At 41.0% G+C, this 24,256-nt stretch overlaps 1 protein-coding gene across 2 annotated transcripts in view; it reads right to left on the bottom strand.

Annotated features, from left to right (window-relative positions):
* The window catches only part of Plekhm3 (pleckstrin homology domain containing M3), a 143,180-nt gene that overhangs the window by 6,167 nt on the left and 112,757 nt on the right, over positions 1–24,256 (bottom strand). For both annotated transcript variants that reach the window (XR_003711224.1, XM_028765811.1), the window contains exon 6: positions 20,764–20,921. Coding sequence is in view for 1 of the 2 variants with exons in the window: in XM_028765811.1 (XP_028621644.1) it covers positions 20,764–20,921 (158 nt within the window). In the remaining variant the exon portion in view is untranslated. The remainder of the gene's footprint in view (positions 1–20,763; positions 20,922–24,256) is intronic.

Here is a 24,256-nt window from a genome sequence, read left to right on the forward strand (position 1 = left end):
CACACACACACACACACACACACACACACACACACACACACACACACACACAGAGCTGGAGATAGAGCTGTCTGGGACTCAGGGCCACTGGACAAGCCTAGGCTCCCACTGAGGGCCATACCACTGGCTATCTGAGCAAATACATAAACCACAAGCAGTGTCAAGTCATTAATGTCTCTATTGCTGGGATACCCTGGGTGGATTGTTGCTTCCTTGATGAGTCAGTTGCCTTCTTTCTAGTGCTGACCACAACTTCCTCCTAATCATGTTTGCTGTGAGACTGCAATGAGCAAATGCAGATGGAAGGACCATGCAAGCAGAAGCGATACATCCTCTTACAGGTGACTCTGATGCTCCTTCCTGGACACAGCTGGGTCACCTTGATGCCCCCCCCCTTCCTGCTCCTGTCAATCAGGACAAAGGTCAGAGCCAGGTTTCCTAGTGCCTCTGTCTGGTCTAGCTATTCCCTTTGGGTAGTGGCTTTGTCCCCACTGGGTCACACCTTTGTAAGTTCCTATCATTAAATGACACTAATGGTAGCTTTATCAAGTGAATTTCCTCAGGGCTGGTCATGGATTTATATACCTAGGGCCACGGTCCTAAGGCAGTGACTGATAAGGAGGAAACACCCAGTTCCCCAGTGCCACTCCCTTATCTCTGCTGATACCAGGCCTGCAGTGAGGGAAGAGATTGAGTCTTATCAGGTATTTCTGGTGCAAAAACCACCTATAGAGTGATGGAGGACCAGTGCACCTGCTTGGTCTAGCCAAAGGTCAGTAACTGAAACAAGTGTGAGATAAAGAAATTAAGGAGTTCAAAACAGAACAAAGTCTTATTTTCTAACAATTTGTAACCCTGGAGGCATTTTTCAACTGTGGTATGGATGCATGGATCAATAACATTCTCAAACACAATCACTTGTTAGCTTCCTTCCACCATGCTCTCTGATTTCATTCTAGAGAATAAGGCAGGCCAAGCATGGTGGCACATGCTTTTAATCCTAGCACTTGGGAGGCAGAGGCAGGTGAATCTCTGTGAGTTTGAGGCCAGCCTGATTTATATTCCAGGCCAGCTAGAGTCACAGTGAGAATCTATCTCACATAAACAACAAAAACCTTGAAAAAATGGCAGAAAAGGGAAGAGGAAAAAAAATCTGTTCTTATATGAAATCAATAAAGGTCTGTAACAGAAGTGTGAGGTGCAGGGAAAAGCAAAGCATCTGCAGAACAGCAAACAGCTCTGCTCCTCCTTGGGAACAGGGCTCTGTTACAGAGAAGCCTTACTTGGAAAATGGTCGGTTCCCAGGGTTTAACTGTTCCTTGACTATTCTAAGTGTGACTCAGAAGCTGGAAAGATAGCTCAGGACATAAAGTGCTTGCAGCCCCTCCCTCTGTGCTGAGTGAAGACCAGTTTGACTCCTAGCCCCATATGGCAATACAAGCCTGTTACCCCAGTCCAGGGCAGGCAGAGACTAGAGGGTCCCTGCAGCTCACTGGCCAGCCAGTCTAGACAAAGACTGTGTCTTAAAAACCAAAGTGGATGACTCTGCGGAATGATCCCAAGGTTGACTCCTGACCTTCACATGTCCCAAGTACACTTGTGCACCTTTAGAGATACTCGCCTCTCCACATAAAAGAAAAGAAAGTAAGATTCACCCTACCCAACTTTTCTTTTACAAGAAGTTTGTCTTTTATACAAGGCAGATCTATCATCATAATCATCTTTGACTAAAACTGCAACAGGCAACACATCAAATGAAGGCCAATGCCTATATGTCTGAGTGCCTTCGACAAGCAGCAAGCCATCAGAACCAAAGTATCTTTTATAGGATGCAGCTGCAGGCAGAGTGTTTGCTACTGACCAAAGGCACACCGTGGATTTTCCCATTTCTTTTTTGTATGTACATTGCTTCATTAAGCTAGGAGTCTCAACTTCAGCACCACTGACATTTTAGGTGGGATTTTCTTCAGTGCAAGGGGCTGTCCTGTCACTATAGGGTGCTTAGCATCCCTGGCCTCACTCAGTAGCCAGAGCAACCCTCCCCCAACCTGAGCTGTGACAATGAGCAATAGCTACAGATACCAACAATATCTATGGGGTCAAAATAATACCTGTTGAGCATCACTGACCTAAATATCTTGAAAGGAAATCAGAGGATTTCCCACAGAGGTGCCCAGTGGGTTACCTGGCACCCTTCGCATCTGCTGGCTTACATTCTTGCCAGCAAACAAGGTCCAGCTCAGTACTCTTATCCATGTCATTCTCAAAACAACTTATTTTCAGTAAAGCATGTGATAAAAAAAAATATCTGAACAAACTAGCATTATCTTGTTGTTTCTGACATTATTTAGAATATTATTTAAGATGTAAAGAGGTTTGGATGTAGGTCAGTTGTAGATAGCATGTTCAACAAGACCCTAGGTTTGATTCTCAGCACTGGAAAAGAGAAAGGTCAAAGGCCAGATGGGATATAATCTCAGCATTCAGGTAGGTTGGGGCAGGAAGATCGTAAGATTGAGATTCTATTTCCATAAGTAAAATCAAATCAAGCTTGATATAAACATCCATGATAGACTATTGTTCATCATTTGGTAACTTAAATTTGTATCAATTCAGTGGCTTTTCAACTTTATCCCAGAGCCATCCTGGTTGGCTAGCTCTCAGTTGAACTTATTAGCTTTATGGATCAGATTCACTGGGAAATTTCTCTGTGGCCTTTCTATTCTTTCATACTCTTACCCATGAGGCAAATCAAAGGCAATTTATTTTTGCATGTACTTTATAAAATAAACTCCTTTTATGAACTGTGAAGTTGCTTCAGCAACCTCTGCTGTGAAAGCAGATCAGCAGAGCGTCCATGAGGATGCGGAAGAACGACCATGAAGATAAGGCAGTGTGTCCACGAGGATGTGACTGCAGAGGTGAGAACACTGGAGTAAGGAGACTGATTTCTTGGTTCAGCTTGGCATGAACATGTCACAGGACAGTGGCAAGTTACTTTGTCTTTTGACCTTATTCTCTTCACTACTTGGGTTAGCTGATATCTAAAGTGTCTTCTAACATGTAGATTTGAGGTGTGGGCAGTAGAAGCAATTTAGGTACCTGCACTCTCCTTTCCCTGTGCTCTGTAGGGGAATGAGTGCCAAGGAGCACAGGCTACTTCCTCTCCAGAAAGTCTCAGCCCAGTAAAGGTGTGTTACATTCCTTTGAGTGTCATTTATTTGTATTAGTTAAGCTATAAGATAGGTTACATTAAGTTGTATAAGACAGTTTCAGAGCTGCACCGTGGTGACTTGTGAAGGGCAGGGTGGTACCTGTCCTAGACATAGCAAAATTGGCGGGAGCACAAAGGAAACTAGAGATCTGCTTCTTTGGAAGCAAGCTCTAGAGAATATTACTAATTATCTGTGCACTCTTCTTTGGGAGAGGTGTAGGGGTTGCCCACTATTTGAGGGCAATATAGGTCATATTTTGCTTCTTAGGAAGAATTCCTTGGACTAAAACGACCCATTTTATGAACAGTTTTGACCTAAAAATTATCTTATTAGTCCATGGCAAGTAGGGGAGACATTCACAAACTAGAAATCTAATCGCCATAGACTGAACAGACATGTTTTATTATGGCTATTGAGTCCAAGAACCAGAACCTGCTATAAACTAGCTGAGCAACATCCATCCAAGGGTAAACGTTTGCTTCTCAAATCTTATGGCAAAGAAGCAAGAATTCCTGGCTGCAGACTGTTTCCTGTTCTGGAATGCTGATGATGTGAGACCAATTAGATACAGGCTTGATGGCTTCGACTGCCCTCTTCCAGACTCAAACTGCACACAGGGAGGTCACAGGAAGCTGCTAAAGGACACTGCCCCCAAAGAGGTCACTGCACTGCTTCTGCTCATTGTTGTTAAGTTCTCCTCCTGCTGTATCTTTATTTTTGGCTCAGGCACTGGCCTCGGATATTTCATTTGGATTAAAATTTAGGCTTCAGTTTGTTGGTTTTCTGACAAGCAAAGAATGGGCCTTCAGAACAGTATAGAGCCTATGGTTGATTTCCACTCTCAAGAGTCCATAATGAACAGGATGAGCAGCAGAAAGAAGTATACACTATAAGCATACAAGCACTATTTAGGGTATGGCTGCTATGTATGGTGCCCTATATAGTCATGAGCGATCACTAGCTTTTCCAATAAAGCAGGAAGATTAGTTAAATCTTTTAGCTAAGTGAGGTACCTACTGGAGCCTGGTTACTTTAATGTTTTGGCTTGCTGTTTTCTCCTGTCATTGGGCATATAAATGGAAAAAACAAAACCCTACAGTTCCCTTAAATAGGAAATTGGCCAGTGTCATGTGTGACTAGGCCTGTATATCTGTATATGTACACTTTTTTATGCATCTATGCTCGGTAAAATACACAGAATCTGTTATTAAAGATTAAAGATCCTAAGGTAGAATGAATGAGATCCAATGTAACAAATAAGGACACTGAGTAGAGTAAAATAATGAGAAGGTGACAAACAATTTTTAACAAAACTATGAATGGGCTCTGATGAGGGGTGAGGCAAGCAGTGGCCTAGCACTGCCATCAGGGGTGCTACTCTAGGTTGACCAGAGATCGGACTGTCCAAGCACCCCTTGATTTTACCAGCAGGACCAGAAGGGAGGGAACAAGGGACATGGGCATCTTGGTTAGTGGAACAAAGGTCTTGCAGAGAGTACGTAATGTACACAAGTACAAATGCAGAGAGTGTTATACTTGACTACAACACATCTGCAGTTGCTCATCGTGATTCCACCCATCCCCCAACCCTTCCTTTTGAAATTTAAAGTAGGCAGCATCTACTTGGCTCTTTGTTTACAGGGTGGTGGTAGTGGTGATGGTTTTCTTTTTGTGTGTGTGTCTGTATGTGTGTGTACACATAAATTAGCTTTTTAAAATCCATAAATAATTGTGCTTTGAGTTTAGGTATTATTTGTTTTCCCATGTTTATTAAGTTTGTCTCTAAGTTAATGGATATAATGCAAAATACTAACTGGTGGCTTTTGTGGTCCTAAGCTTTGGACTTGATTCTGGTGCTGTGATTTGAATTCTGGCCCTCCTCCAGTTAGTAGTCAAATATAACACAGTTCTTCAGGTTATTCAACACACACCTCAACTCTTGGAAAGACAATTGGCATGTCCTGTAATGATGCTTTTATCCATCCTTTAAGCCGGAGTTAATTAAGGAAGAGCTTCCCTGATTGGAACCCACAAAGCATTGGGCTTTCTTTGGTCCTGGACTTTGCGTTTGTCAGCTAAGCTTGGCTAATACCTATTACAAAAGCTTTCCTTACAGTCTGGATTCAAAATAGAATGCAAACAAGGGTTAATTAATTCATTTGTTAATTTTGCTACCCTACTGGGGACATTAACTCACCATCATCCTTTGTGTAAATGCTTAATAAGTCCTTCCTGCTAATCTGTGGCCTGGGAGAGAAGTCAGCCATACTCTAGTGTATTTAAAAGCACAACAAATTGGATGTGAATGCAAGAGAATCTGGGGGAAAGGTGAAAACTAATATTTCTGACTTTAAATCTGGCAGTCATTATCATGCTTAAGAAAAAAAAAACTGCTCACCTTTTTCTTGGGGTTATTTCAGGACAATATATTTGCTGCTAGAAAAAAAAATGCAGGCACTGCAGGAGGATTTAAACATCTGTACCAATGTTGCCAGAACTGGGATATACTGTGGCTGCAGCTACTGGGGATCTAGACATAGTAGCAGTCTTTGTACAGATTTCTGAGTGGCTCAAATGCCTGGAGGTTCTGGACGCCTGGTTGGGACAGAGCGAGTTGAGTGCAGAATGCAGCTAAGGTAATGCAGATGACAACAGATGCTCTTGGCTCCCCCTACACTTCTGTTGACTCACTGGTTTTATTTTAATTTAAAAGAAAAGATTTAACTACGAAGTGTTTACGAAAGATGCCTTTAAAAGGAAGTAATTCATCTAGGACTGACTGGGCCTCACTCAGCACAGCTGGCCTCATCACTTAGTAGAGCCAAAGCAAGACAAAGTTTGAGCATGAGTATGTTAGGAAACGCACTGAAAGTTCAGAAAATAAGCCTAGTTTTACCAGCAGCAGAAGTTGTTTAAGAATACAATCTTGGTTACTGATATGAATTTAGAAGGAACAAAGCAGTTATTACTTTTATTCCTTATTTATCTCTTGCTGCTGATCCCATTCTTTTAACAAGATGACATTACATAGTTTACTCATGGTTTTTCCTAGACTAATGATGCTAAACAAAGGAATCCGTGGGGAACTCTTCAGTTCAGGCTGCAGCAACAGCTGTGCCAATCACTGGCCTGGCTTCCTCCTGAGTCTCAGGCGTTGGCCCAAGCAAGAACTGCTGGCCTGGGAGATGTAAACTGAGATGAGAAACTTTCTTTGCAGTGGAGTTGGCCTGAGAGGGGACATCAGTACTTCCTAGGTGCAAAAGGTCCCCTCATATGCACAGTCCTCTCTCCTAATAGTCTGCTGTAAGTAGGCTTGGACAGTGGAGGAGAATGTCACCTCCCTCATTGGAAGTTTAGACAATCACATCATCTGTGACTTTGAAGCGCTGGGTTGGAACTTGAAGACACTATCTTCTCTGCCAAGAAAATCTGTTCCTATCTCTTTGTACTCTACATTTTGAAGATTGTTTTCTGTCCAATCGCTGATGGCTGACATAAGCTGCTTTTCAGCTGAGTCTTTTTATTTAAATTTCCATTTTCCCCTACCACCAATGATCTGCTTCCTAGAAAAGGAAGTAGACATGAACTCTCTTCTTACAGATTGGCTGTATCACACTTTATCATCTCCCCACACTACAACTTCCAGTTTACGTTAAATCTCCACAAGCTCAGTAGCTTCGTATGTTTCCGAGGCTGGATCTGAACCAGCTTCAGGGTCATTGTTTACATTTGTCTACTACGTTACTGATTTTATTGTAAGATGATTCACGAATTTCTGGTTTTCACATGAATTAATTTATTATATATATGTGTGTGTGTTTGTGTGTGTGTATTTATATGTCACTGTCTTTTCTTGTTTTCTCATCAACGGGCTACTTGATTTTTCCCACTGGTTGTGGGAACAAAAATTACTGGCAACCACACTGAAAGGTGGCAGTCTCTCATTCCATAAGACGGGCTTGCGGTTCTTCCAAATTTCAGAGAGAGTGCTCTGGCAACAGGGTAAGACAGATAAGGCCACTGAGACTCAGTGGCCTACAGCTCCCTGAGTTGTAGATGTGGTGCTGAATGGCTTTCTAGCCTTTGTTGGGCATGCGAGTCCTTGGCAGGTGACTACTGGTTCTCCATGGCTCTCTTGAGCTCTATGCTCTGGTACACTTTGGTTCAAATAGCAACATTCATATAGCATGAGTATGTACAGTATCCACTAAGTCTTTCTGTGTATTTTAAGTTTTTTGAGGGCATCAGGGATGGAAGAGATCATTACTGGTGTTGGTTACAGAATTCAAGTATTTACGCTGCAGTGTTCAGTGGTTCAATAGTCAGAGTGCTGAAAATACTTAATGAAGATATGGTAACATGATAGTGTGTTAGAGAAGGCGTTAAAATAAAAAGATTTTTAAAATGACTTTAATGACACTATCATATCTGTTCTCAAAATTCATCGTATAGAAAATAACTACAGCATACAAACATACATTACAAAACAAAGCTACTTTTGCACCTTTTGTAATTTAAAAGCACAAAACAGTTAATTTCAGAACAAACTGTGCAGTCTACAGAGTCAACATTTTTTGTATGGAAAGGTAAACACTTCCTGTCTTTCCATTGTGTATTCAGGTTACTTATTTACAGTCCCAGGGGGAAGAAAAAGTATACACTAAGAAGTAACAGAAGTAACCTAAAAGATGTTTTGAAATTAAGTTCTCTGAATAGTTTAGCCAAGCTCAAACATTTAATACCTTCTCTCTTTGACGTTAGAGGCTTCACTGCCCCAGTAAAACACATCTGTCCCTAATATATGACAGGATATTAGCTAATACTCAAAAAAGTCACATATAATGGTAATGTCTACTTAAATAAAAACTTACTAAAATAGTTTAAAAGCTAATTTTAAAGATCTGTGACTTAAAACTTTTAAGTACAACATGAGTAAGTTAAAGTAAAGTAACCCAGTGATTCACTCATTGTTCATTCATGAATTCCTCATTGAGCAGTGAGTTACTCTGTCCAGCTCTAGACAAGGTAGTAAGCAAAACAGAACAAGTTCGCTTTGTAAACGGACCTTACAAAATGATAGGTAGAATCACAGTTTAAGCTTATGTCTTAAGTTCCTTGGGTAAAGAGTGTCAAAATCAGTCAACTTACTTGACCATTACATAGAACAATATATACAACATCATATAAAATATAAATATAAAAATGCTAAATCTCAGATCTAGGAAAAAAAAACCACTCATACCATTTGTTAATTGATACCATCTCCCTGAGAGGTCCAGAGGGGTGGTAGCATATCAGGGGTCATGTAGCAACCAAGTGGTAGAGTTAATGATGTATATTCTTCTTCATCCCTTTCCCATCGGTCTTTCCATAAACTAGCCTGATAGACCCTAATACTTCTTTGCCTCTCTGTCTCTCTGTCTCTCTCTGTCTCTCTGTCTCTCTCTCCCTCCCTCCCTCCCTCCCTAGTTGAAAAGTTTTTTCACACAACATATTCTGATTTAATAATTTATTTATTCTTACTTCATGTGCATTGGTGTTTCACCTGCATATGTCTGTGTGAGAGTGTTGGGTCCCCTGGAACTGTAGTTATAGACAGTTGTGAACCACCATGTGTGTGCTGGAAATTGAGCCAGGTCTTCTGGAAGAGTAGTCATGCTTTTAATGGCTGAGCTATCTCTCCAGCCCATTTTGTGATTTAATAATTTTTAAAGCAATTAAAGTACTCACCAGGGCTGGAGAGATGGCTCAGCGGTTAAGAGCACTGACTGCTCTTCCAGAGGTCCTGAGTTCAAATCCCAGCAACCACATGGTGGCTCACAACCATCCGTAATGAGATTGGATGCCCTCTTCTGGTGTGTCTGAAGACAGCTACAGTGTACTCACCAATAAAATAAAATAAATAAATAAATAAATAAAAAAGAAAGAAAAACAAAAAAAAATAAAGTACTCACCAATAAACATTTATAGATTAAATGTGATTATATTTGGAGTCAAGAGAGATGTGCTCAGTGCAAGATATAGGATTGCGCCAGGCGGTGGTGGCGCACGCCTTTAATCCCAGCACTTGGGAGGCAGAGGCAGGTGGATTTCTGAGTTCGAGGCCAGCCTGGTCTACAGAGTGAGTTCCAGGACAGCCCGGACTATAAAGAGAAACCCTGTCTCGAAAAACCAAAAACAAAAAAAAAAGATATAGGATTGCATTTCAACATGACTATTTTATATGCTGATATGTAAATATATAAATAATATGTGTAGAAAAATAATAACATATGGACAATTTCTATATATTTTTGTGTCTTCTACAGTGAGCACCAATTTTTTTTAACAGTTAGAAATAAAAATATGATTTTAAGCAATGATGGCCACTTTCTTCTGTAAGCAACAGACAATTAGGTCATCTGGCATGTGTACAGACAAGGCCATGTAACCTAGATACCTAACTAGAAACTCAGTAAGGAACATGTCTTGACAGCAATCTACTGAGACATTCAAAGCGACTGGTGCCCTCACCATGAGGACGGTGGTTATAAGTGTGTTTTATTTATCAAGAGGCCAATGGCACACAGGGTGGGGTCAGCCCAAGTGTTTCATGCAAGTTTTGTCTGTGTTAGCAGGCATTCTGAAGTGTTTAGACATGAGAATATAGAGCCAGTTGAGGTGCAATGTCATATACTATGTTATTCTTTGAATATAGTTTTTTGTTTTGTTTTGTTTTAGCAAAAGAAAATAAAAGTCTGACTGACACTGCTGCCAAACCACCCAGCACTGTGCTGAAAAGTTTGTTTTCTTTTCTTCAAATCAGGTAAACTATTCACTGACACAGCAAGTACATCAACACAAGGGTGGGTGGGCAGTCGGGAGACTGAAGAAGAGAAGAACTGTATCTTAGTTCTCATTACTTTTTCCTGTCATTCACAGGCTTTCTGGACTGTTCTCTCCCTTCCCAGATATTGACATGGTCTCTGAAGACCCTTCCACCTATAGACATTGGCAAATCTAAATCCTGGCAAGAGTCTGTTAGAGAACCATCAACAAAGTGCCCAACATTTCAATCCTAGTCAGAAAGCAGCCAGCAGATGGAAGCGGGTGGTTTCCCAGAAATGGCACCTAGGAAGAGAAACCCAGGCTTCCTTTGGCTCTTTCTAAGATCACACACCTTATTACAATCCTCCTTAAGTGGGCTGTTTCCCAAGAAAAGCCACAGAAAGGAAATATCATTAAAAAAGACTGTAGACATTGGGGGTGAGTTCTTCCCTCCCTAAGCCTGGCCCAGCTAAGGCTGTTGCCCTCTGTTGTTGAACAGGATGTAACAGGACTGCCAAGCACAGCCCACAAACCTGGTAATTAGGTGCACTGACAGTGTTTGCTTTGGAACCATTTACCAACAAAGGAATGTGTCAGGCTGATTAGTGAGAAAAGGGTATGTAATGTGTGTGTATTTAAGTCCACATGAGGCCATAATCCAGGAATTCAGTCTGTTTGAGCAAGGGCTCTCAGAAATGAAGGCTGAATAAATAGGAAGCTACGGTGGAACACTCAAAGCTTCTGGATGGCACTTCTTTCTTCTCTCAAGCTTAGTTCACCTGTACCCTGCCCCCACTCCCCCTTAACCCCAAACACACACACAACACAGACCAAACATGTAACACGCAATTCTCTTAAAAATATAATGAACTGCTGGGCGGTGGTGGCCCACACCTTTAATCCCAGCACTTAGGAGGCAGAGACAGGCATTTTTCTGAGTTCGAGGCCAGCCTGGTCTACAGAGTGAGTTCCAGGACAGCCAGGACTACACAGAGAAACCCTGTCTCAAAAAACCCAATAAATAAATAAATAAATAAATAAATAAATAAATAAATAAATAAATATATTGCACTGAATTAGATAAGTGGAAAACTTTTGTCAGGTGGCTGGCAAATGTGCAGTTTGTTATTTTGGCACATATGTGACAGCTTTATTGGACATTTACTCTCCATATGCCCTGTTGGTGGGCAAGTAAAATGGTAAAATGCAAATAGAACAACAGAAAAGAAACAGCTTTTTTTTTTTTTTTTTTTTGAGATAGGGTCTCACTCTGTAGCCTTGGCTGGTCTAGAACTCAGTATGTAGACTAGGCTGGCTTCAAAATCACATGGATCCATTTGCCTCTGCTGGGATTAAGGTATGCACCATCATACCTCTGAAAACACTGATTTTAATGCCACTACTCAGGCTGTGCTAAAACAAACAAACAAACAAACAAACAAACAAACCCCAAACCCTAAGCCTCTTCCAAGGGAGGAAGGAATTCAGTACTTTACATCACAACACTGCTTCCTTGTCACTTTTTTGAAAACAACCCTTTGTTCACATCTGCCCGAAGTTGGGCATTTGGAACTCCATGTGTATGTGAGGTGTAAAGAAGGGCAAAAGGCTCCAACAGAAAGAACAGTATCTATGCCTCAATGAGTTCAGGTCCTCAGGGGCAGGCAGGGTGACAGGGATGCCACTGGAAACTGACAACAACATTTTCAATAGGTCACGTATACTAGGAAGACTCTTCACGTCCTTTAGCACAAACTGGATGATTCTGGAGTTTAGCCAGATAGGTAAAAGTACCAGGCTTCAGGGTTAAGTCCCTGGGGAGGGATTTGTTTCAAAATACTTTTCCCTTTCTTCTATGAACTAACCTGACCACAGGTCTCAGTCCAGAAATGATGGGTTCTGTGCTGAGCCTCACTTGCTATGGGCACTTCTGTGAGGCCAATGCTCATTCTCAAGATAATGTGGACAGTTCTTCTACAGTGTGGAGACGGGATGTGGTGAGAGTGTATGTTGGTACAAGTGGTGAGAATTCAGTGTAAGTAACTTCACGTGAGCCATCCTTACTTCTTGGAGGAGAAGTCAACTACATATACACAAAGAGAAACTGGTAAGTAATGTTCAATCTGTACTGTTTCTTTTTACTGTTGTTGTTGTTATTATTATTATTGTAATTATTTGTTTTTTTTTTATGAGATGCAGTCTCACTAGGAAGCTCTGACTGGCCTGGAACTCACTGTGTAGACCAGACTGGCTCCAAACTTAGAGATCACCAGTCTCTGTCTTTTTAGTGCTGGGACTAAGTCTTATATTCAAAACTTAAAACAGCAAACCCTTTTAGAAGAGTAATGCCTGAGCTGCAGATGCCCTGGGGACACACAGGAAGAATGTCATTCTCATGCCTTCCCAAAGGCAAGTTGGACAGACCAATATTCCTGCCAATGAAATTCCTCAAAGGGCAGGTCAGTGGCTCCAGCCTTGTATACGAGCTGATTTACGTCACATTTCTGCAATGCTACTATAGACTGGGAAGCTTCAAATCCTCTTAACTAGCTGGTTCATTTAAAAAAAATGTCAGTGTTCATGAACTAACACAACAATAAACATCTATGGAATGCATACACTACGAGGACACTAAACTCAGTGTTGTGTATAATCATACAATCTTCTTACCCACATCTGGATGTAGCTTAAAAGGGTACAGTGGTCCAAGAGTCTTGAAGTACAATGTTTTCTCTATTTAAATACCAGTGGAGACAACTTTTCTGTCAACTGAAAAAAAATTTAGCCAAGCCAATGGCGCAGGACAGAAGGTCATCACTGACTTGGGATGGCTGGCTGAGCTCACAGGTCTCTTTCAAGATGCACACAGAGTGTTTCAAAATCACTTAAGTGTTTAGGAACGGCATCTTCATAGAAACACTGAGAATAGGATGTCTCTACAGCAGCACCAGGAAGGGTCCTTAATAGCAACAGATATTAGTGAAGTGTGGTGATGATGGAAAGAAAGCTGTATAGTAGACAGTTTAAAGATTTAAAAGAAACAAAAACTCTAAGTTCTGGGCCACTGTGGACTTGTGTGGCTTTTTTGCTCACACACTCATTGTGTCTCCTTAAGTCTTCATGTAGTATCTGCTAATCTTCAGACTTGTAATTCTCTAGGGTTAGAGCTCTTATTTCTTATTTTCTCAGGAGTGTGTTGTTTCTATTTCTCTAGGATGTGGGGTTTTGCCATTGTCTTAATGGAATGTTTGTTCCTCCTAAAGCCTTGCATCCTCTCACAGGTAAATGGTGGATTAGGCTTAGTTAGAATGGTCTTTCTATTGTATTTAAATCTTGCAGTCTGGAAATTAAGAGGTTCTTAGTTAAGGAGATGTAGGTGTTTCATTTGTGTCTGAGAAGCTTGGGATAGTGTAACAATCTGAAGTTAAGGCAAGTACTCTTAGCTTCCATGGATAACCTCACTGCCCAGGGATGCAGAGCAATCAACCTTCCTCTTATCCCTGTCACAATAGCCATTCCTCCACTTAACAACAGAAATGTGTATCTGCCCTGTCCCATCTGCTGTGGCTTACTGCTCCAGGTGTCTAAACTCCTGGGGGCAAATAAAGAGACAATTGAGAAGCACATCTTTAGGGAGGTACCTTTAAAGGCAGATCTAGATATCTTTATAATTACTCTTAGGGTGTACCCTGCAGACTTCTTTGAAGACTACAGCTAGTCTTCAAAGAAGACTTATAGAAGAAGCAGTAGTGTGTAATGAATAGTGTGGATGTTGAGTCACATATATTCTTAAGTGTTTTGCCTTATCTGTTGGGGCAAGTAAACTGTTTTCTCTGAACTTAGGTTTCCTTATCATTAAAGCAGAGGTGGGCCAGGAGATGACTTAGAGCATAAAGTCACTTACCACCAAGGCTTGATGACTTGAGTTTGATTCCCAGAACCCAAGTGATAGAAAGAGAGAACTCCCACAAGCTGTCTGTCCTCTGACCTCCACATATGTTCTAAGGCACGAGTGTTCCCCCAACTCCCATGCATGTACACAAACTAAGTAGAGTTTTTTGTTTTTTTGTTTTTGTTTGTTTTTCGAGACAGGGTTTCTCTGTGTAGCCCTGGCTGTCCTGGAACTCACTCTGTAGACCAGGCTAGCCTCACAGAAATCTGCCTGCCTCTGCCTCCCAAGCGCTGGGATTAAAGGTGTGCGCCACCATTGCCCGGCTCTAAATAGAGTTTAAAACAGAGGTAGCACTTACAGGACAGGCAGAAGAAAGAACTGCCATGTGTAAACTCCTAGAACTAATGCTGGTTAATGCCAGTCACCATGATTCTAGCATGTTCTCTACATGTTCCAGGGAAGATACCCTATGCATTGAAACCCTACACTAGGGGCATATTTTCAAATTACAGTCAGGAAGCAGCCTCTTAGATAATGATTTAAGGAAAAGAAAGTCCAAGTTTGTTATATGGTCACAATTGAAAAAGCAATGTAAACACAGTATATTCTAAAACCCATTTACCAAGGTGAATGGATTAGAGCAGCACAAAGTTCCCCAGAAACCACGGAAGGGTTCTTCTCTTCTACCATGCACATCACTCATGCAGATGATGCAGATGATGTCTAGGTCCGCTTAGCTCTGACTATGCTTTAATATAACTTTCTCATGGCTCTTCTGTCCCTAAAACACATCCACTGTATCTCTAACAGCTGGCTTTCACACACTGGTAATACACTCAAGAAATCGTTTCTTGAGAGAGTAGTTCTACTATTGTGAGAGTGGTGTGTGTGTGTGTGTGTGTGTGTGTGTGTGTGTGATGGTTCATGTGTGGTAGTCAGGTGTAGGTATAGGTCCTCACATTTCACTGGGCTTGAAATGAGTCTTGTATTAGCTGCTTGCTGTGGCAGGGTTCTGGGGTTTACCTTTCTCCATATGCCATCTTGTAGAGGCCCAAGGCTCTAGATGTATGTGTACTGCGTTCAGCTCTTATATGGGTTCCTAGACTTCAAACTCAGGACATCATCCTTGTATGTCACTGAGCCAGCTGCCTACCCCTGAATATTTTTGTAAAATTAAACTATAATAATACTGAGAAAATAAAATTAGGCTCTACAAGGATAACAAATTCACTAAATATCTCATTTCTAAGATTTTTTTGTTTTGTTTTTGTTTTTTTGGTTTTTCGACATAGGGTTTCTCTGTGTAGCCCTGGCTGTCCTGGAGCTCAGTCGGTAGACCAGGCTGGCCTTGAACTCAGAAATCTGCTTGCCTCTGCCTCCCAAGTGCTGAGATTAAAGGTGTGCACCATCACCACCCGGCTTTCATTTCTAAGATTTATAAATATAGATGCTGTGAAAAATTTCAAACATACTCAGAAATACAGAGCACAGCACAATAAATCCCTGTGTACCTATCACTGAGCTTCAACTCTGCTGATTTACGGCACTCTCGTTTACCCCTTCACTCCACAGGTGGATTATTCTGAGGTGAATCTCATATTCTTTCATTTACAAAATTTCAGTGACACACTGACCTCATTATTCAAGTTACTTATCGCATTTATCTGTCACACTCCACAGATGGGTATACATTTTTCACTCAAAGTCTTTGCTAAATTTTTATCTTTCTTTGGTCTTTTCCTAAAGACTGGAATAAACTGCTTTCAGGGTTTAACCGGAAATGGAGCACCAAGAGGAAGTACAACAGATCCATGAGAAGTATTATCAACCTGGGTTCCAGGAAAGATGCTCAAGGTCCCTTCTGAATCACACACTCTGCAAGCTGGGAGAGAGCTGCCTGTGGCCAGCAGGGTATGAGGAGTCTAAACAGCTACAGATTTAGTACCACTAGATACAAGCCTCTCCCTTGGGTAACGAGGACAGTTTGGTGAGAATTCAGAGTCTTGACAGTCATACTATCTTTGAATATACTCTTTTATATAATAATCCTTGAAGGTCATAGATTTTAGACTTAAACCAAATTTTCCAGAAGATTCTGTGTGGAATTCATGTCAAGAGGACTTGTGGCATTTAAACATGTGTAGCGCCTCATCCTCAGCTCATGACGTCTGTAGTCATTCCCAGTGAAAGGAGAAGGCTTCTTTGGACATGTGGCCACCTCACCTCATGGATGAGGTCACAGATGTAAAGCATGAGCCTGAATCATCTGGTTCAGCCAGGAAGAAAGAAAATGATGAACAGCAAACTGGTAAACAAAATGCACAATGGCTGAGCTGTCTCAAAGGGACCCTGGAGTCAACGCAGAGCCTGAGTGCAAAGCTGGAAAAGCTTGAACAAAATTCAATACTGTGCAACCCAAGGTACAAAATAACTGCGCATGACTCTACACTGACAAGAATAGCAAACAAGTTTTAAAAAAGTGAACGAGAGAAAAGCACAGACATCCCCAGCAGGACTGCAAACAATTCTGGGCATGCTCTGCTCCCAGGCAGGTGGAACCTACTGAGAGATTCACGTGATTCCTTTCAAAGATGACTACATGAGAGGGAGAAGAAGAGTAACTTTACAGCAGAGGAGCGTGCCACAAACCCTGCTGTGGTAAGCCAGGAAGGTGCCGTGCTTGTCACAGGTGATAAAAATGCACGTTCTTCCCCACCCCCACCCCAAAAGCACAAAGCCTAGTCTAATTTTGCTGTTGCTGTTTTTAGAGATTGGTTCTTGCTATACGTTGCCCAGGCTGGTTGGAACTTGTTGTATAGTTCAGGGATGTCTTGAATGTGACAGTCCTCCTGCCTTGGCTCCTGAACTTCTGGGATTACAGATAAGCTCAATCATGTTTGCCTTTAGTTGAATCTTGAAAACAACAACAACAAAAACCCCAGACATCCCCAACAGTGTTCTTCAAAACTAATCTGTCAAGATTATCAAAATAAGTAAAGTCTTTGAGACTGTCATAGCTAAGTCTACGACAACAAAGTTCTGAAAGATGAAAATCCAATGTAAAGTACTATTCTAGAATAGAAAATAGATGAGGCAAAAACTAAAGAAAAACCAAAAACCCAAACCCATGGGCCTTAGTTAATGATGAACTGGTTTATAATCCCAACTGATGCAATATTCTCATATGAGGTGGCGGAAGCTGGAGCTGGGTGGGGGATGTGCAGTGTGTGGAACTCTGTACTACCTTTGCAATATTTCTGTTCTAATAAAGTCTGCTTAAACTATTCCACTTTGATCTTTGACCCGACCGTTCACATGGACAAAGCTTCTAACATGCTAGATTCCTTTGGAAGCTCTAGAGTCACAGTTAATAGAGCTCCCTTAAGTCTGAACCACTGGCACCAGCCTCCATCTTCCTTATTATATGACAGTACTGAGGCAGTGGAACACTGTTGCAATGAACAGACTAATACTGACATGTTATTTTATCCACAGTCCACAGTTCATGTCCATTCCGTATTGTCTACTTCTATGGCTTTGACAAATGTGTATGATAATGTCATGTTCACATAACTACAGCACCACACAGAATAGTTCCACTGTTCCAACAACTTGTTTTACCTAGTTACTCTTTCCTTGTCTAGAACCCTGACCACCAGTGATCTTTACCATCTCTACCATTTCCCATTTTCTACAATGTCATAGAACTTTGTAGCCCATACATTTATTCCTTCTATTGGGAACTACTATCTCACTGTATGGATACATCACATTTTGTTTATCCATTCACCTACTGATGGGTTCATGGTTGCCTAAAGTTTTGGATAATTAGGAATAGAGTTTATATAAACATTCATGTGCATGCTTTCATATAATTGTACATATTCAACTTGTGTTATTTAGAAGTTTTTTGTTTAATTGGCAAATGTTATTGGATTTTTCTCACCTTTCTGTTGTTTATTCTAATTGTGTGTGTGTGTGTGTGTGTGTGTGGTATGTGTGCACACGCACATATAGGTGCATGTGTCTTTAAGTATGCATGCAGAAGTCAGTGGAAGACAATGGATGTCTTCCTCTTTCTTTCTCTACTATTGTTTTGAGACAGATCTCTCCCTGAACCTGGAGCTCACCAGTTCAGCTAGGCTGTCTAGCCAATGAATTCTAAGGATTTGTCTAGCCCCTCCAAGCCCAGGCACCAGGGCTAAAGGTAAGCATGGCCAGACTCAGCTTTAGGTAAGTATCAGGGATTCAAACTCACGTCCTGTAGCTTGCACAGCAAGTACTCTGACCCACTAAGCCATCCCTGCTACTCTATTACCAATTTCTTGTTTAATACATGATCTGAGAATGTACTTTGAATGGTTTCTAGTGTGTAGGATTTGTTCAGGTGTCTTATGCCTGACAATGTCACCTCTTGTGAACGTTCCACATGCGCTTGAACAGTACATGCAGTCTTATGTAGTCTGGCAAGTGTTCTGCAGACATCAGTTAGCCCCTGAGACAGGTAGTGCTGTTTGGTTTAGGAACACACTTGCTCAGGGTCTCTGTGTGCTGGAGCTGTCCTTTACAGAGAGGTGACATCTCTGTTACAATAGACTCATTTATTTCTCCATGAAGTTCATTCAGTATGTGTTAAAGATATGCGTGTGTGCGTGTGTGTGTGTGTGTGTTGTGCCTTCAAGTCAATTTCTTTTTTTGAAGAATCAGCTCCTTTGTTTTTAGGTGAAGTACTAGTATTTTTTTTTTTTTTAAGATTCAAGAAGATTTACATATGAAGCCACATAGCCTTTGCTCAGGAGGCTTTAAAATCAGTCATTTTCTCAATTGTTATAAGTCTGTTTGAATTTCTATGAATTTCAATCTATATTCTTCTTCCTGATGGTTTGGGGTTTTTTGTTCTTCTTTAGTTCCTTGAAGTATGTTTCAATTACTGACAGATTCTTTCCCCGTTTCAAACACAGATGTTTAGAACTCCAAACTCTATGAAGCCGCATGTATCTGACACTGAGATATGACACTAGCATCTGCTAAGTTCATGCTTGAGAATCACACACTTAAAAAAAAACAAATCTTACAATGTTTTAAAATGTACACTTCTGCCCTGGGCTGCACTCACAGCTGCCCTTGGTTTCACATAGCCTTATGTGGCCTGTAGGCCACAGGCCACAGGCTAGACAAGCTTTACTTTACATCTCTGTGATTTCACTCTCATTCACTTAAAGTACTTCAAAATTTCTCTTGTGATTGCTTCTTTAACCCAGGAGTAATTTAGAAGTGTATTGCCTAGTTTCCAAACATTTTATGGGTTGCCAGGCCCCTTCCTAGTGTAGATTTTTTTTTAATTCCATGTGCTAGAAAACACATGTGATGTACTTCCAGTCTTAAGTTTACTGAGATTTGTTTTGTGATACAACATATTGGCTTACTCAGTAGAGGTATCTTAGTTTTTAATCACAGTATTCATTTTTATCACAATATGTACAATAAAGCTTGGCCCTCAAGGCCTCTAGTTCATGAGTGTGCCACAAGATTACGTATGTGACCATCACTGTAGTCCAGACCTTGCAACATTTGTATCATAAAAAACCCTGTGTTCTTAGAGATCTCTGTCTTTACCCCTTCCCTTAAGCCCCAGGCAACAAGTGTGCCCTGGATCTGCTTATTTGGGGATTTCCATATAAAGGAATCATAATATGTGGCTTTTTTTGCATCCAGCATCTGTCAACATGTAACAATTCTACATCCCGTTTCAAGGCTAAACAGTAGTTCACTGGGGGCGCACACCAAATTTTGTTTCTTCATCAATTGGTAGGCATTAAGTTGTTTCTTTTTTATGACTTTATAAATATTGATGCTGTGAACTTTGTGCAGAAGTTCTTAGGTTAAAGTGTATATCCCCAAAAGGCATCTAATCTATATACTAGAAACAAAGGACCCATACTCAGGTAACTGGAATCTGGACTCATGTGTATTTGCATGTCCTTCTATGCACAGGCTAATCCAAGTTCTTCAATGTTTACAAATAGTCTTTGGGTTTAAAAAGTGGCTGAGTCAGTGCTCACCATGTTAGCACTGTTCTGAATGCCTAGCTTCTCCTGGCTATATGCCTCACCATGTGTTCTGAACCACAGTGTCAGTGAGCTCTGCAGGGGAGAAATGAGCCATGACATTCGTGGCCAAAGAAGCCAGTGCACATACACATACACATAGTATTTCTATTATGTTTCAAGGATGAAAGGAAAAGTGATATGTATTATTTTGTGATTTTAGAGAAGCTGTAGTTCTACTATTTTGATCCAAGTTAGAGGGAAAATCATCCATCAATGGGGGATCTGTTGATGCCCAAACATTACTTTGGTTAGAAAATTAAACCCATATAAACTCCTACTTTTTTCTCTTAGGGCCTTCAAACTTTCAATCTCTGCTGTTGTCTGTGGAGAATGTGCTCCCCATCAGGGCCTCGAGTAGCAGATCTAGCAGTCAGTCTAGGCCTGGCCTCCCTCTGAGGGGGACGTTTCCCATTTCTTTTCCCTGTTGCTCTGGCAAGCTGGGTGGGCATCTTCCTCCCTGCTCTCCATTCTAAGATGGAATCTGAGCACATACTTCATTAGTAATAAACTAGAGGGAGGCAGCATCTCTTTCCAGCTCTGCTACCTCCTTCTTCATAGAGAGTGAGGATTCCAACTAAACAGGAAGCAAGGGGAAAAAACTGCTGTACAAGAGCAAGGGGAAACCTGACTTCCAGTAGGTGTGAGAGACACAATGCTTAGCTCAGCACTATCCTGATCCGGCCAGACAAGAGCACACGTGACTCTCAGATACATTTCCACAGAACGAAGGATTCTGTACCTGCTTGTTGAGATGTCCTCGAATGGGTAGAGGATCTCGCCATTGTTACAGATCTCACAGATGAACCCTTTCTGGCTACAGAGATTGCAGCTGTAGACGTGAGCGGTGGCAAATTTAATGACCTTGCCCAAGAATGGAGCCAGCTTTCCCTCTATCACCTGTAGAAACAGAAACAAGACCAGGAGGCCCAGCGTTGAGAACACAAAGCCTTGCAGATGTGGGGAGGGAGGGAAAGGGCTCCTTTCCTTTCCCAACAGGAAAACCTCTAATTATCATTTCCCAGCAGCTCAAGGGAGACAAGGCTTAGGATTTTGCTCCAAAAGAACGGGTTTATCCCCTGGAGCTTGAGAAAGAAGACGCAGAGCTTCTTTTGTGTTCCTCTGGTTTTGCAGTGAGGTGAGGAGCATGGTGAGCCTCACTTGAGGAAATAAGTTCAGGGTTAGGGGTGGCAGAAGAGGAGGGAGGCAGGTTTGTAAGACATGCAGGGAAACACAGGCACAGTGCCTACGTGATTAAGTCAGCAGCACAGCTTTCTGATTAATTAATATGATTTCATCTCTACTCCTCCAGGAACACACCACACATATGGAAAAATGGGTTTCTTATGCTACTGGTAAATGTACTAACTTAAAACGGTGTAACCTGGGATTCTGAGGGCCATTTTCAGTTTGTAATTTTACATTTCCTATTTTTTTTAAATGAGCAAATTTTTAAAATGGGGGTTTTCACATTAAGAACAACACAAAACAAAAATATTTGTATACTTTTGAAGAAACAAATGACCTGGCGAAACGAGCCTGAATTCCAGCATGATGATGCGCCTTGCTGCATGCCTCCCACAAGGCAGGGGACATCCACAAGACTGCTGATCCACTGTGGGCCATGGGTCTGCCTGGAGCCCTCTCCACAGTCACTGTGTGTGCTGAGGTCACGGCAGTCACTTAACTACTATTAACTACACTATTACTACTGTACTTAACTACTGTTGGTGGGCTTCAAGCACCTCACACAGCAATAAGAATGAGTCTGCTCTTTTATTTCTGTACTGTTAATGCCTGTTTATACAGGTTGACTTTGGTATCAGGAAAAAGATGAAATTAACTTAGAGACTGCCATAAATAACTAACAATAGCTACCTGGATACCTTTTTTCCCCCTAATAAGTACCTAGTTAAAAATGACAATTTTACCGCCAACTAACACCTAAGGGAGATATAGTAAGATTTCAAGGAATGTAATCTATCCTTTATTAAAAAAAATGAGGCTACACTAGAGATGGAAATAAAGAAGGATTTTAAGCCTTAGGAACAATACTATGATACTAACACTTCCAGCTGTGGTTAACTCAGGGGAGAGGAACAAGTCAGAGATGCCAGGTTGCTGCTTTGTACATCTTTGCTTTTATACAGTAGTAAATGTACATTATTTTACACTAAAATACAAAAAGTGAATATAAAATCAAGTTTACTGCTTTTCAGGGATGAATCTTTTCCTAATAGGGATGTAGAAATTACAGAGGCTGTTTTCTGAGCTAGGCCAGCATGAGGTCACCTCACTTCCCTCCACAACCTAGAGAAAGCAGTAAGTACACTAGACCTCTTTCAATTCTGTTCTCTCAGGGACCATTAACTCCAATAACCCCAGTAAGGCACACACCTAACGCCAAAATCTAATACACGCTGTCTAGGGAATATCAAACCACCAAGCTCTTCCCCACACTTCAGGGCACTGTTTCTACACTGCAGCAGCAATCCTGTTGAGTTTGGTTTCCTTTCTCTTCCTTAAGCAATCACGATTAATGACCCATTTAAAGAGAGGCTCAAGGCTTTAGGATGGTCTGAAAACCAGGTGAGTACAGTCATGAGAAGACCTGGAGGGAGACATATGTTTTCATCCAGGACTTAAAACAGACTGAGCAGCAGGACCTAGGTTTTTTCTCTATCTAGAATTCATCAGTACAAAAGTATTAACATTCTGAAGGCTCCTAAAGCATTTCACTAACTTGATACGGACAGTGATATATATTTATCTCTACTTGGGGAAACGAATGATCTTTTAGAAATTAATTTGCAATATCTAGTCTCCCTATCACAGTACCCCCCCCCCCGCCACCAACCTCCATGTTACTAACGTTTCACTTTTTATAACAAATAAAAATCAGTTTATCCTCTCAGAAGCCACTTCTTTTTACCTTTAGGCTGTATCAAGCTTAAAAATTTAATATTATTTTAGCTGTTGCCAGATTAGGATATTTGTGTCCAGTGACAGAGAATCATGCTACTGAATTTTCATTGATGATAGTCATATTTCTATGATTCTTTGGAGTATCCTGAAAACATAAATTTAAAGTAATAATAGTATTAGTACCAATTCTTGCTGTTTCATTGACAGCCAAGCTGGAAATTATGCAGTTGCTATGAGTGATTTATTTCCATCAAACATTGATACCCTATCTGTCATTTATCATATCTTACTGATTCCCTCTCCCATTTTTGAAATAACAGCTATATTAAGATATAACCCATCACCACAAAATTCAGCCATTTAAATTTAAACCTTGGTTTATTTATAGAGTTATATACCTTACTACAAACAATTCTAGAACTTTCTCAGCTCCCCTTCTAGTGCTCATATATAGTAGTTAAGTCTCCACTGCCTTTTTACTTCTCCCAAGTCCTAGGAACCAGTAATCTACTTTCTGTCCCTATAAGGCTATTTCATAGAGATAGAATAAAAAACAATGTATGTGTGTGCACATGTATGCGAGTGTGAATGTGTGTCTGTGTCTACATGTATGTCTACAGTTATGGATGTATGTATGTGTCTTCTCTCATTCAACACAGTGTTTTGAGGTTCATGCTGAGTTCCTTTAACTGAGTCTCCAGGTTCTTAGCACTCTCTAGATTACCAAGATAACCTGAGCTTTAATCCCGGAAGCCCATCTTTCTCCTTTAATCTGCTAAGCACATACATTAGACAGTTTTGAAACCACTTTCATTACTTATCACCTCTCAAGTCTTCAGTAAATTCTCATTTCATCCTTAACAAAAACTCTTATCTGATTTAATAGAATCTTATTAATAATTGCTATGTCCTTGATGCTGAGTACAAGAGAATTGTGTATCACTAGACTTTATGTCTCCCTTGCTTGGCAAGGTCTCCAAAAAGGAATCCCACATACCAACCCAACTGCCATGGTCGGTCTGGGCACCTTCAGTTGTGAGCCCTCTTGCTGACACAGGATGTACTTGCTCTTGTTCCTGTCCTTCCAGGTAATTTCCTCTAGGAGGGTGTGGCTTTGCTTCTTACAACTCATTTAGATTTCATGTAAGTTCTGTGGCTCTCTGATCTGTTCTGACTTCAACTAAAACCTCAGTTTTAGTTACAACGGTCACAGACTCTACTTTTACACTGTCTAAAGCAACCTGAAACTCAAGGCTGTTCATTTCTTTACTACTGTTTACCTGAATTCTTGTTTACGGTGTGTTGAACAT

Source organism: Grammomys surdaster, unplaced genomic scaffold (genome assembly GCF_004785775.1).
Source record: "Grammomys surdaster isolate TR1022 unplaced genomic scaffold, NIH_TR_1.0 165, whole genome shotgun sequence".
NCBI lineage: Eukaryota > Metazoa > Chordata > Mammalia > Rodentia > Muridae > Grammomys > Grammomys surdaster.